At 48.6% G+C, this 13,075-nt stretch overlaps 1 protein-coding gene across 1 annotated transcript in view; it reads left to right on the top strand.

Moving 5' to 3' along the window:
- The window catches only part of c5ar1 (complement C5a receptor 1), a 20,876-nt gene extending 7,801 nt beyond the window's left edge, over window positions 1–13,075 (top strand). The window contains exon 2 of the mRNA XM_079824706.1: window positions 9,581–13,075. Coding sequence (XP_079680832.1) covers window positions 9,581–10,647 — 1,067 coding nt within the window. The 3' untranslated portion in view covers window positions 10,648–13,075. The remainder of the gene's footprint in view (window positions 1–9,580) is intronic.

Genomic DNA, 13,075 nt, shown 5'->3' with positions numbered 1-13,075 from the left:
CTGCATGTACAAGGGTAGTCCCGACCCAGGGGTTATGCAGGAACTGCGTGCGGTGGTGGCCCTCGCTCTCTGGGTGACGGAAGTCACTGCACGCTCCCTGGGTCAGGCGATGTCCACACTAGTGGTCCAGGAACCTGGGGCTAAACCTGGCAGATATGCGTGAGTCCGACTAAGTTCGGTTCCTTAACGCCCCTGTCTGTCAGGCTGGCCTCTTCGGCGACGCCGTCGAGTACTTTGCCCAGCAGTTCTCGATGGCCTAGAAGTAGACAGAGGTGGTTTAAAAAAAAAAAAAAAATCCTAATTCGCAGCACCTCTGCCTGCTTGTCGCCGAGGGCGCCCCCCCTGCCTCCGCCTCCGCCCCTGCGAAACCCAGGCAGCAGCCTCCATCTGGGAGGCAGGGTGCCGGACGTAAGGGAGGCGCCCAACCCACTCAGGGCTTGCTAGTCTACAAGCAAGCGTAAGGGCAAGCGGCCCTGAGATGGGCAGCCCAGGGAGAACAGGAGCTGCTCCGAGGGAGTTGGTGTCCGCACCCCTCCCTCACCCCCCCGGAGGAGGACCGGGGGCCCTGACTGGTGTCAATACTCTGCCGCTGGCTCTCCGGAGTCCAGCGGTACCCACATTTTCAGAGCAGTTTCCTCTCTCCCTGGGCCCCAAGAGGGCCAGGTTGGCAGTGTGCGACGCACCCGGGCCTTGTCACTTCTTTCCTCCCCTCCCTTCGCCAGGGGGCAGCAGTGTGGGCACCGAGAACGCCCCCGGGCCTTCTCACCCACACTCTGCCCCACCCTGGAATACTCAGACAACACTCCGGGCCGCCTCCGGGCCTCCCGAGTCGGGTCTGTCTATTCCGCCTCGCTGCCCCACCCCGGGTACGTCTGTGGTGCCGTTGGTCCCGCTTGTGCGGTCTCTGGGCTTCGGCCCCCAGGCCGTCTCGCTGGCTCATCCGTACCATCAGACTCGGCTACGCGATTCAGTTCGCTCACCGGCCTCACAAGTACAAGGGCATCCTCTTCACCTCCGTGCGAAGCAGCGATGCTCAGGTCTTGCGGTCAGAGATCGATGTCCTACTGGCGAAGGACGCGGTCGAGCCGGTTCCTCCAGCTGATATGAAGGCGGGGTTCTACAGCCCCTACTTCATTGTACCCAAGAAAGGGGGTGGGTTACGGCCAATCTTGGACCTGCGTATCCTGAATCGGGCCCTGCACAAGCTCCCGTTCCGGATGCTAACGCAGAAACGCATCTTCGAATGCATCCGTCCCCAATATTGGTTCCCAGCGATCGACCTGAAGGATGCGTACTTTCATGTCTCTATCCTTCCTCGACACAGACGTTCCTACGTTTTGCGTTCGAGGGGAAGGCATATCAGTACAAAGTCCTGCCCTCCGGGCTGTCCCTGTCGCCTCGCGTCTTCACGAAAGTCGCAGAGGCAGCCATTGTTCCGCTCAGAGAACGCGGCGTTCGTATCCTCAACTATCTCGACGACTGGCTCATACTCGCCCAGTCTCGGGAGCAGTTGTGCGAACACAGGGACATGGTGCTCAGTCACCTCAGCCTGTTGGGCCTTCGGGTCAACCGAGAGAAGAGCAAACTCTGTCCCACGCAGAGGATCTCTTATCTCGGTATGGAGCTGGATTCGGCCAGCCAGACTGCGCGCCTCACGGAAGAGCGGGTCCGGTCGGTGTTGAACTGCTTGAATTCGTTCAAGAACAGGACAGCGGTCCCACTGAATTTTTTTCAGAGGCTCCTGGGGCATATGGCATCTGCAGCCGCGGTAACGCCGCTCGGATTGCTTCATATGAAGCAATCAAATTTTTTTTTTTTTTTTTTTTTTAGATCCAAGATGGCGGCGCGAGTAGTTCGCGAGGCTCTGGGTCTCTCCAGATTCTGCAATTTTGCGGTATTTTTCCTGCTCATCTCGGGTCTGTTCGTTCAGAATAGTTGTGCCTTAACATCGTACACCCGTGGTGAGATTTTGGATATTGGTTTGCGAATTTCCGACAGTTTTATGGACAATCTTCGACTCCTTCCTGAGATCGCTAGAACACCCGAGGCTATGCACTCTGCCCGGCCGGGCGGAAGTGCTCGCAGGCGGCGCCGAGATCGTAAACAAAGGCGGGGAATACGCGGTGGTCTGAGAGCTAAGCTAAGGCTAAAGCTAAGGCTTACCCCACATCGGCTCTCTTTACCCAGTATTTTCCTTGCCAATGTACGGTCGCTAGTGAACAAAATGGAGGAGATTCGACTCAGCATCACACACAGTAAGAAACTTTTGAACTGTAACGTCCTAATCTTCACGGAAACCTGGCTAAACGGCGGAATACCGGACACCGCTATTGAGCTAGCGGGATGCCACACGCTCCGGGCGGATAGAACATTAGATGGCTCCGGTAAGACCAGAGGTGGTGGATTGTGCATTTACATTAACAAAGCCTGGTGCACAAACTCTGCTATTGTTGGGAGTCATTGTTCAGCTAACCTGGAGTTTCTCATGGTTAAATGTAGACCGTTTTATCTGCCGCGAGAGTTCACTTCCACCATTATAACTGCAGCCTATATTCCCCCGGATGCTGATGCCAAGCTTGCTATGAAAGAACTTCATGCAGCCATCAGTAAACAACAGACTGATCACCCGGAAGCTGCTTTTATTGTTGCAGGTGACTTCAATCATTCAAACTTAAAGTCAGTGCTACCCAAGTTTCACCAGCATGTTTCCTGCCACACCAGAGGAAACAAAACCTTAGACCACGTGTACACAAACATGGCGGGAGCTTACGTTGCGACACCCCTCCCCCACCTGGGACAGTCAGACCACATCTCTTTGTTCCTCATCCCCAAATATTCACCCCTCATCAACCGTGTGAAGCCATCAGTGAAGACCATCAAGGTGTGGCCTGCGGGGGTTGATTCCACACTCCAGGAAAGGTTTCTACACACAGACTGGAGTGTGTTTGCTTCTCAAGCCACCAGTGGCGCTCACACGGACATTGACTCCTACACCTCCTCTGTATTGGATCATATCAATACCACCATTGACAGTGTTACAACCCAGAAACAGATCACCACATACCCAAATCAGAAGCCATGGATGAACAGGGAAGTGCGACTCCTGCTGAAGTCACGCAATACTGCCTTCAGATCAGGAGATGCACAAGCCTACAGTACGTCCAGGGCAAACCTGAAGAGGGGCATCAAAAAGGCCAAGCACTGCTACAAGCTAAAGATAGAGGGTCACTTTTCCAACTCTGACCCTCGACGCATGTGGCAGGGCATCCAGGCCATCAGTGACTACAAACCCACCCACTCCACCCCCGCAGCCACTGATGTCAACTTCCTGAACGAGCTAAATCACTTTTACGCTCGTTTTGAAAGAGACAACAGAGAAACTGCCACCAAGCTCAAACCCTCAGCTGACCCACCAATCACACTCTCCTCCACAGATGTCTGCAAGTCACTGAGCCGGATCAGCGCGCACAAGGCTGCTGGACCAGACAACATCCCTGGTCGTGTTCTCAGGGCATGTGCGGAGCAGCTCGCTGAGGTTTTTACAGACATTTTCAACCTGTCTCTTGCCCAAGCAGCTGTACCTTCATGCTTTAAACGCACGTCCATTGTGCCAGTGCCGAAACACTCTAACCCGAGGTGCCCTAATGACTACCGCCCTGTAGCACTCACACCCATCGTCATGAAGTGCTTTGAGCGGCTGGTCCTGGAACACCTAAAAGACTCTCTACCATCCACATTGGACTCACACCAGTTTGCCTACCGCAGCAATAGGAGCACAGAGGATGCCGTTTCCATGGCACTGCACTCTGTGCTCACTCACCTGGACAATAAGAACACTTACGCACGCATGCTGTTTGTTGACTTCAGCTCAGCATTCAACACTGTCATCCCAACCAAGTTAATAGCCAAACTTGGAGACCTGGGCATCAATACCTCAATGTGCAACTGGATTTTGGACTTCCTAACTGACAGACCCCAGAATGTTCGTTCAGGATCCACCTGCTCCACATCCATCACACTTAACACTGGTGTACCACAGGGCTGTGTGCTAAGTCCGTTTCTCTACTCCCTCTTCACCGCCGACTGCAAGCCTGTGTATGGATCTAATTCTATCGTCAAGTTTGCGGACGACACAACGGTGATTGGTCTCATCAGCAACAACGATGAGACTGCCTACAGGGAAGAGATCCAGCACCTGGCCACATGGTGCGCTGATAATAACCTGCTCCTCAACACCACCAAAACGAAGGAGCTCATCGTGGACTTCAGGAAGGAGTCAAGAGGCACACACGACACCATCCACATCAATGGAATGGCTGTTGAACGTGTCTCCAGTTTCAAGTTCCTGGGGATCCACATCTCGGCGGACATGTCGTGGACGACCAACACCTCCAGCCTGGTCAAGAAGGCTCACCAGCGCCTCTTCTTCCTGAGGACACTGAGGAAGAATCAGCTCTCCTCGGCTATCCTGGTGAACTTCTACCGCTGCGCAATAGAAAGCATCCTGACCAACTGTGTGGCAGTGTGGTATGGGAGCTGCTCTGTTGCGGAGCGCAAGGCACTGCAGCGGGTGGTGAAAACTGCCCAGCGCATCACAGGGACTCCACTGCCTGCCATCGAGCACATCCAGAGGAAACGCTGCCTGCATCGAGCTCGCAGCATCCTCAAGGACTCCTCTCACCCAGCCCACAGACTGTTTTCTCTCCTGCCCTCCGGCAGGCGTTTCAGGATCCACCGGACCAGGACCAGCAGACTTAAGAACAGTTTTTTCCCCAGAGCTGTCTCCTTACTGAACTCAAACCCCCGCTGATCCACTCCCCTCATATACTGATAACTCTCCTACCTCACATTCACCTTCACTTTGTTATTTGCACTACCGACTCTTTATTACAGTAACAACTGTTTACTTATTCATTTGCACTACCACACCGTAACTGGATTATGCTCATTTGCACTGCCGACTGTTATTTACAGTACCTACTGTTTACATTTGTATTTTGCACCGTACTTCTAACTGTAATATGCAATCACTTCCACTGCACTTTTACACTTTTTTTCGGATAGCTTCTGTCCATAATTTATTGCACTACCTTAATCCACTGCCATATTCCTCATTTTAGCCTAACATATCATTGTATACCTCTATCTGTAAAATTCTGTTTATAGTAATAGCCATCTGTATATTATATTATATTCATAGTACATATCCACCTGTAAATTCTGTTTATAGTATTAACCATCTGTATATTATTCACTGTACATATTCACCTGTAAATTCTGTTTATAGTAATAACCATCTCTCTATTTATAGACATATTTATATATACTCAGTACATATCCATGTCCTGCACTTATGCAAACGTTGTATATCCTGCACTTGCTGCTATTGCACTTCTGGTTAGACCTAAACTGCATTTCGTTGCCTTGTACTTGTACTTGTGTAATGACAATAAAGTTGAATCTAATCTAATCTAATCTAATATGAGACCGCTTCAACACTGGCTCCATGGCCGAGTCCCGAGGTGGGCGTGGCAGAGCGGCCAGTACCGGGTCCCAGTGACTCCTTACTGCCGCCAAACTTTCAGCCCATGGTCAGACGCTTCGTTTCTCCGGGTCGGGGTGCCCTTAGAACAAGTGTCCAGGCATGCTGTGCTCTTCACGGATGCCTCCTCCACGGGCTGGGGGGCCACGTACAACGGGCATGCAGTTTCAGGTCTGTGGACGGGACCTCAATTGCATTGGCATATCAATTGCCTCGAGTTGTTAGCGGTACACTTGGCACTGCGCCGCCTCAAGGGGCCGCTACGTGGCAAGCATGTACTGGACCGTACGGACAGCACTGCGGCCGTTGCGTACATCAACCGTCAGGGTGGTCTACGCTCCCGTTGCATGTTCCAACTCGCCCGCCACCTCCTGTCAATGAAGACAGTGCTTCTGACGGCATTGGCCTCCATCAAGAGGGTAGGGGACCTGCATGCACTTTCGGTCAACGAATCGTGCCTAGAATTCGGGCCGGCCAACTCTCACGTTGTCCTGAGACCCCGGCCTGGATACGTGCCCAAGGTTCCTACCACTCCCTTCCGGGACCAGGTAGTGAACCTGCAAGCGCTGCCCTCGGAGGAGGCAGTCCCAGCCCAGGCTTTGTTATGTCCCGTCCGCGCTCTCCACGCTTACGTCGACCGGACTCAAAGCTTTCGGACCTCAGAGCAACTCTTTGTCTGTTAAGGAGGCCAGCAGAAGGGAAAGGCTGTCTCCAAGCAGAGGTTGGCCCACTGGATAGTGGATGCTTTCGTCTTGGCTTACCAGTCCCAAGACGTGCCTTGCCCGTTCGGGTTGCGAGCACACTCAACAAGGAGTGTTGCTTCTTCCTGGGCGCTGGCTCAAGGCGCCTCGCTGACAGATATTGTAGAGCTGCGGGCTGGGCGACACCTAACACGTTCGCTAGATTCTATAGCCTCCGTGTAGAGCCGGTATCTTCCCGCATCCTCGCCCCCAGTGGCCAGTAGCGCTAAGTGCCCGTTCTAAGTGTCGGCTTGCAACGCCACTCCCGCCCTCTGGGCCGGATACGTGCGTCTATTTTTCTCCAGTTGTGTTCCCCGGAAACGGCTAACCCTGTCTAGCTCCTCCGTCACCCCTGCGGTGCCAGACGTTGCGGCCGTCTGACGCCAGGCCTGCACCCGTATGCTTGTGAAACGTGTGTGTAGGCTGGGTTCCATATGTAGCGGTCCCCTCACGGCTACCCCATATGTGTATTCTTCCACGGTACCAGCTACCCTACTCGGCTAGCCCCGTGTCTTTCCCTTGACAGAGCCCGTTCTGTCGTCTCTGGGCGTGTTCTTTCCCCCCTGGGACCAGGCTGGAACCACCCCAGAGACTGCCATATGTTGCACTACCCTGCCAGGTTAGTCCTTATGTGTATTCTGCCACCTAGCCTTCTACTGAAGGACGTGGCTCCGCAGCGTACCATCTCCCGAGACGGGCACGCTTTCCCAGCGTTATCCAATAGTCACACTGGGTGGGTCTTGCAGGAACAGCAGTGACTGACCTCCCTGCTTGGAGCCCTGACTTCCGTACCATCTAAGACGGTCCAGTACGCTCAAGCAGGACGCTGGAAGGGCCAGCCCCCTGGCGTTTTGGTAGGGATCCCAATTCGTCGGTCAGTTCCGACGTACGCCGAACGTGACCGACCTGAAGGAGGGAACGGAGACGTACGTCCCGTCGCCAGGTGCTGTGCTTCCGCTAGGGGGCCGAGTCACTAGTTCGGCTCCTCAGCAGAAAAAAGCAATGATCAAGCATTCCACTTCCTTATTTATACCCGCGCTGCGGGGCGGTGCGTGGAATGCGTGGATCGCATGCCAATCTCCATTGGCTCGTTTTTAATACACTCGAAGTAGATTGGTCTCTGAGATCAGATCCCAATTCGTCGGTCAGTTCCGACGTACGTCTCCGTTCCCTCCTTCAGGGAACGAGGGTTACATACGTAACCGAGACGGTTTCATGACTCTTTAAAGGGATGCTAAATAAAATATTAGTTTTGGGGCTGTCGATGGACTCGACCTACTCCATCTGTGTTTAGAATCTGAATCCCGTCTGGACGTATTCTTAAAAAGCAAAACAAAAAGCTGAGAAAATCGCATTGAAACTTTCCCACATTCAAGTGTTGACAAAAAATGGATGCATGAAGCAAAATTATTATTATTTTTTTTATAAATGGAAAGAGTTAACGTACAGGTAGGCTAAAGGTATTTCAGGTATAAAAAAATTATACGCTACCAAATAGTAAGGTGACCAGAATTCTGTAATGGAAACCGGGGACATTTCCTATTTGAGTGGTCAAAATATCACTCAAATAGGAAATGAGGTGTACTTATTGTTAGTATGATTTTTACATCATAAAATGTCATAATTTAGAAATAAAGGGCATTTTTTCTATACTGATGTTTGCCCTGTGGCTGAATGCCGTGTTTCAAGAGGCGTGTCTGCTGTGAGACTTCAGTAAAAAACGGCCACTGTTGTGATTGACTGACATCTTTGCATTTGAAATGAGCGGAGGGGGCGTGGTTTAACGAGGTCTGCGACGCACAATCTGCTGCCAGAGAGACGGATGGACCTGAGTTCACTTTACATCAGTTCTCTCAGCATGTCTCAGTTCAGTGAACTGTTGCAGTTACTAGAATATACTTCAGGTTATTAGTTTATTTCTAGTCGGAGGGACTGTCACTCATGTCAGAAAGTTAGTAACTTTAGTAAATTATGGATCAGCGCTGACTCGAGACGCGAACCCTTTAGAACGATTCAGTCCGATTTGGTGAACTGATTCGGTTCACTAAAAAGAACCGGTTCAAAAGAATGATTAGTTCGCTAACCGGACATCACTAATGTACCAGAGACGGAGCGATTACTAACAAAGTTATTTATAGTAATTACTGATTTGTGAGAGAGCTGTCAGCGCAAGTTTATTGTGTTTGTATCTGAGAGTTCTGAATAAACACGAGTCCCAGTCACGCCGAGCCCGTCTTCATCATTATTACCAACTTTGTAACACATGCAAAGTACCATTACAGCGTGATGAACGAGTTACGAGTAAGTGTTGATTATAGCATTATTTTTAGATATGTTCCAATCATATGAAAAGCGTCAGTGACGCGCATTGAGTACACAACACAAACAAAGACACAACAGCAGTAATCGAATATTATCCAGTTTATTGTGGGGAAAGCTGGCTAGCCTAGCCGGATACCCTCACGCTTACCCCCTGTCTGCTTAATCTCGCTCTGCGTTTGGTGCCTCCGCTGTGGGCCAGATGCAGTACTGGGGGTCGGGGATGTTGAAGGCCGAGCTTCGGCGTGCGTGAGGTTTATCTCTAAAGAGATGTGAGTCTACTGATGTTGAGCAGAAACGACTGTATGCACATTTTAGAACAAATAGACGCGACGAGAACGTACAAAACACTGACTCACAAGATAGAAAACACCGTTCTGTCTGGAGAGAGAGAAGCCGCAGTGTGTGCATGAATAATAAATAATTAGCTACACATCAGAAATCACTGATCACAGATCAGAAAGAACTGAAAAAAGACTTCTGTTTTCATTTGTACATCCAAACACTGTGAAACTGCCAGCGTTCACTCGTTCACAGGCCATGATCTCTCGAGCGTTTGCATGGGCATGCCAAATTCTCTGGGCGGAGGAAAGGGAGGAAACCGTTCCTGCTTGGACGTCAAACCAGGAGACTTCAGGATTGGCTAGTCTGGCCTGTCATTTTCTCAAAGGCAGAGAAAGACAGCCAGAACTCGGGTTTACACCGATCAACATTTCTATCCACTTGGGGACAATATTCAGGCTAGGGGAACTCATATTAATGTTGAAATACCTCATAAAATGAAAATTTCATGCCATGGGACCTTTAAACATACTTTTATTTACTAAAAGGTGGGCCAATCAGTATTGAAATTTTACACTTACAAGTTTACTACTAGTTTGTTGATATTACTATATTTACTACCTAAACATATACTTGAACTTCATAAAATGAACTTCTTTGCACATTTTCTGTTAATTCTCTCTTTCTTGTTTCACAGCTGAAATGGAGGTGGATTATTTTGACTATTTGAATGAAACTTACCCTTGCGATGACCCTGAAAACTGCACTGATATGGTGTTCACCTTTGAAACGCCCTCCCCAATAGGGCTCTGGCACTGGATCGCTCTGATCTGCTACAGCATTGTGTTCCTGTTGGGTGTCCCCGGGAACGGTCTGGTGGTGTGGGTGACCGCGTTCCGAATGCCGAACTCAGTGAACGCGCAGTGGTTTCTAAATCTGGCCATCGCGGATCTGCTGTGCTGCTTGTCATTGCCTCTCCTCATGGTGCAGCTCGCCCAGGACAAACACTGGCCTTTTGGTGACTTGGCTTGCAAATTAATCCACGGTCTGTTCTACATGATGATGTACTGCAGCGTTTTGCTCCTGGTTGTGATCAGCTTGGACCGTTTCCTTCTGGTGACCAAACCGGTGTGGTGCCAGAACCACAGGCATCCCAGGCAGGCCCGCTGCGTCTGTTTCGTCGTCTGGATTCTTGCTCTCCTTGAATGTTCGCCTCAATTTGCACATATGGGGACATATGCAGCGGGCGAGACTAAAACATTGTGCGTTAGCTTCTACAGTAGCTCACATCACGTTTGGGCCGTAACCCTTACCCGCAGTTTTCTGTCTTTTCTGCTGCCTTTCCTGATCATCTGCATCAGCCATTGGAAGGTTTACCACACCACGAGCTCCGGGCGAGGACAAAGAGGCAGCAACAAGTCGGCCCGGACGCTGCGTGTCATCTTGGCGTTGGTGCTCAGCTTCTTCCTATGCTGGCTTCCCCTACAGATCGTGGATGTTCTGCAGTTGGTGACGTATGACGTACAATCAGAGAGACTTGAAGCCAACCTGCGTCTGGCCCATGTGCTGACGCTCTGTTTGGCTTACATTAACAGCTGCCTGAACCCGCTGCTCTACGTGTGCCTCGGCCGCGGATTCAAGGAAAATCTAATTAGCTCTCTTCGGAGTGTGCTCCACTTCGCATCCGAGGCACCGACCAATCACAGCAACATGACTACAAACAGTAAGTCGACCACAGATGGCATGTTCAAAGGGAAGCCCTGATGAAATCACACCTGCACAAGCGGATCTAAATCCTGGTCTTCAAACAATGCCCTCTAAAATAATTTCTAGATTCATAAAATGTATTTGTTTACATTTATGTGTCATTAGTAGACATGCTTCACAACAAAGATGTACAAAATGAGTAACCAATATTGATCTATTATATCAAGAATAAATAACATTCATAAGATTTATCGCATAATTATTGCGAACACCAACTCGCGCAAAATGTTTACACGCACTAATTTTCATTTGGAATGAATCCAAGCGTGCAGCACACGTCCTGAAAAATGAAGCCGACGCGTCCCCCAGGTGGTTGGTCCCAGTATAGCTCATAAACCCTGCCCTCTACATGTATTTTCATATGACGTGAGACAAACTAAACAATCAAATTACACTTCAAATAATTGTTTTCCAAAGATTTCTGTCATTTTAGGTAATGCTTATCATGCTGATGTAAGTTCAAGTGTTCGTTTTTTTTTAGCATGATGGACGTTTTTGCCTTGATGCCATAGGCAAGCTAAAAAAAGCTGTCAAAAGAGACATATATTTCAGAAGAGATTTAGTAAATAAGTACTGAGCAGTTTGTAAGACTGAAATGTAAATAAACATCTGCACATTCTAAGATGTAAAATAATAGTCCTTAAAAAGCATTATTTTGGGTTATTCTTAACATTTAGTTAATCATTCATTTTATTGTATCACTTATAATATGGCACTGATTGGTTAAAGGGATAGTTCAACCAAAAATCTAAATTCTGTCATTATTTACTCACCCTCGTGTCGTTCCAAACCCGTAAGATCTTCGTTCATCTTCAGGACACAAATGAAGATCTTTATGATGAAATCTGAGAGCTTTCTGTCCCTCCATAAACAGCAACACAACTACCACTTTAGCCCCATTTCCACCGAAATTACCCAGAACATTTTGTCTCAGGAACTCTTTTTTCCCCCAGACCTGTTCCTGTCTGTGTTTCCATCGAGGTCTAAAGTACCGTGAAGATTAGTCTGGTGACTGCGCGCGATCGCGATTGATGTTTTATCCACATATAAACACTGATCAGTGAACATAACCAGAAGCTCAACCGAACCTGCTTGATGTGCGAGAACAAACCTCATTGGTTCATGCAGAAGCTCAAACGTGCTAAGTAACACGAGAATTAACCTCATTGGTTCTTGCAGAAGCTCAAACGTGCTGCGTAACACGAGAATTAACCTCATTGGTTCTTGCAGAAGCTCAAACGTGCTGCGTAACACGAGAATTAACCTCATTGGTTCTTGCAGAAGCTCAAACGTGCTGCGTAACACGAGAATTAACCTCATTGGTTCATGCAGAAGCTCAAACGTGCTGCGTAACACAAGAATGAACCTCATTGGTTCATGCAGAAGCTCAAACGTGCTGCGTAACACAAGAATGAACCTCATTGGTTCTTGCAGAAGCTCAAACGTGCTAAGTAACACGAGAATTAACCTCATTGGTTCTTGCAGAAGCTCAAACGTGCTGCGTAACACGAGAATTAACCTCATTGGTTCTTGCAGAAGCTCAAACGTGCTGCGTAACACGAGAATTAACCTCATTGGTTCTTGCAGAAGCTCAAACGTGCTGCGTAACACGAGAATTAACCTCATTGGTTCATGCAGAAGCTCAAACGTGCTGCGTAACACAAGAATGAACCTCATTGGTTCTTGCAGAACTCAAACGTGCTGCGTAACACGAGAATTAACCTCATTGGTTCTCGCACGTCAAGCGAACATGCTTGAGCTTCCGTTTACCACAACTGATGTGTGAGTTGATCAGTGTTAATATGTTTAATGTGAATTAAAGACTAAATTCAATCTGTTCATCATATAAAGTGATCGTGTCCCTTCAGAAAATGTAGACTAAACTGCTCAATTCATATGGATTAGTTTTACAAACTCTTTATTAACTTTTTGAGGTGTCAAAGTGGTAGTTGCGTAGATGACAGAATTTTCATTTTTGGTTGAACCTGGATGGCATTTCTGTCAAGTGATTAAAGTCGGAATGAAACATAAGTTACGATCGTCTTTCCTTCCCTATTGTGATGTATGCGACTTCTCAAAGAGGTGGGGGTTTGCTATTGGTGGATCTCATGTGAGTGACAGGATGCCCCGCCCTCTCGCCAAACAAGCGTCAGACAAGTGAAGAGATGCTGCATGAGGAGAGGAAGTTATTATGATTATGAAATAAATATTATTTTTAGGATAGTAGTTTACTATTTTATTTAGTAATTACTCTGAAATATTCCATAAAAAACTATTTTTTATTTCATTGTGACTAATTTTAAACTTTTAAAATGTCCTTGCATTCATCAAAACTATATCACGTAGCATATAAATAAACTTTTCACATGACAACTAAAATGCGGTGCTCTTTGTACAAATGCAGCAATTGAAATCATGTGTGAGT

The sequence above is a fragment of the Gobio gobio genome (assembly GCF_949357685.1).
Source record: "Gobio gobio genome assembly, chromosome: 9".
NCBI classification, from domain to species: Eukaryota; Metazoa; Chordata; class Actinopteri; order Cypriniformes; family Gobionidae; genus Gobio; species Gobio gobio.
Note: the sequence above shows the minus strand (reverse complement) of the source record. Positions and strands in the feature narration are given on the sequence as shown.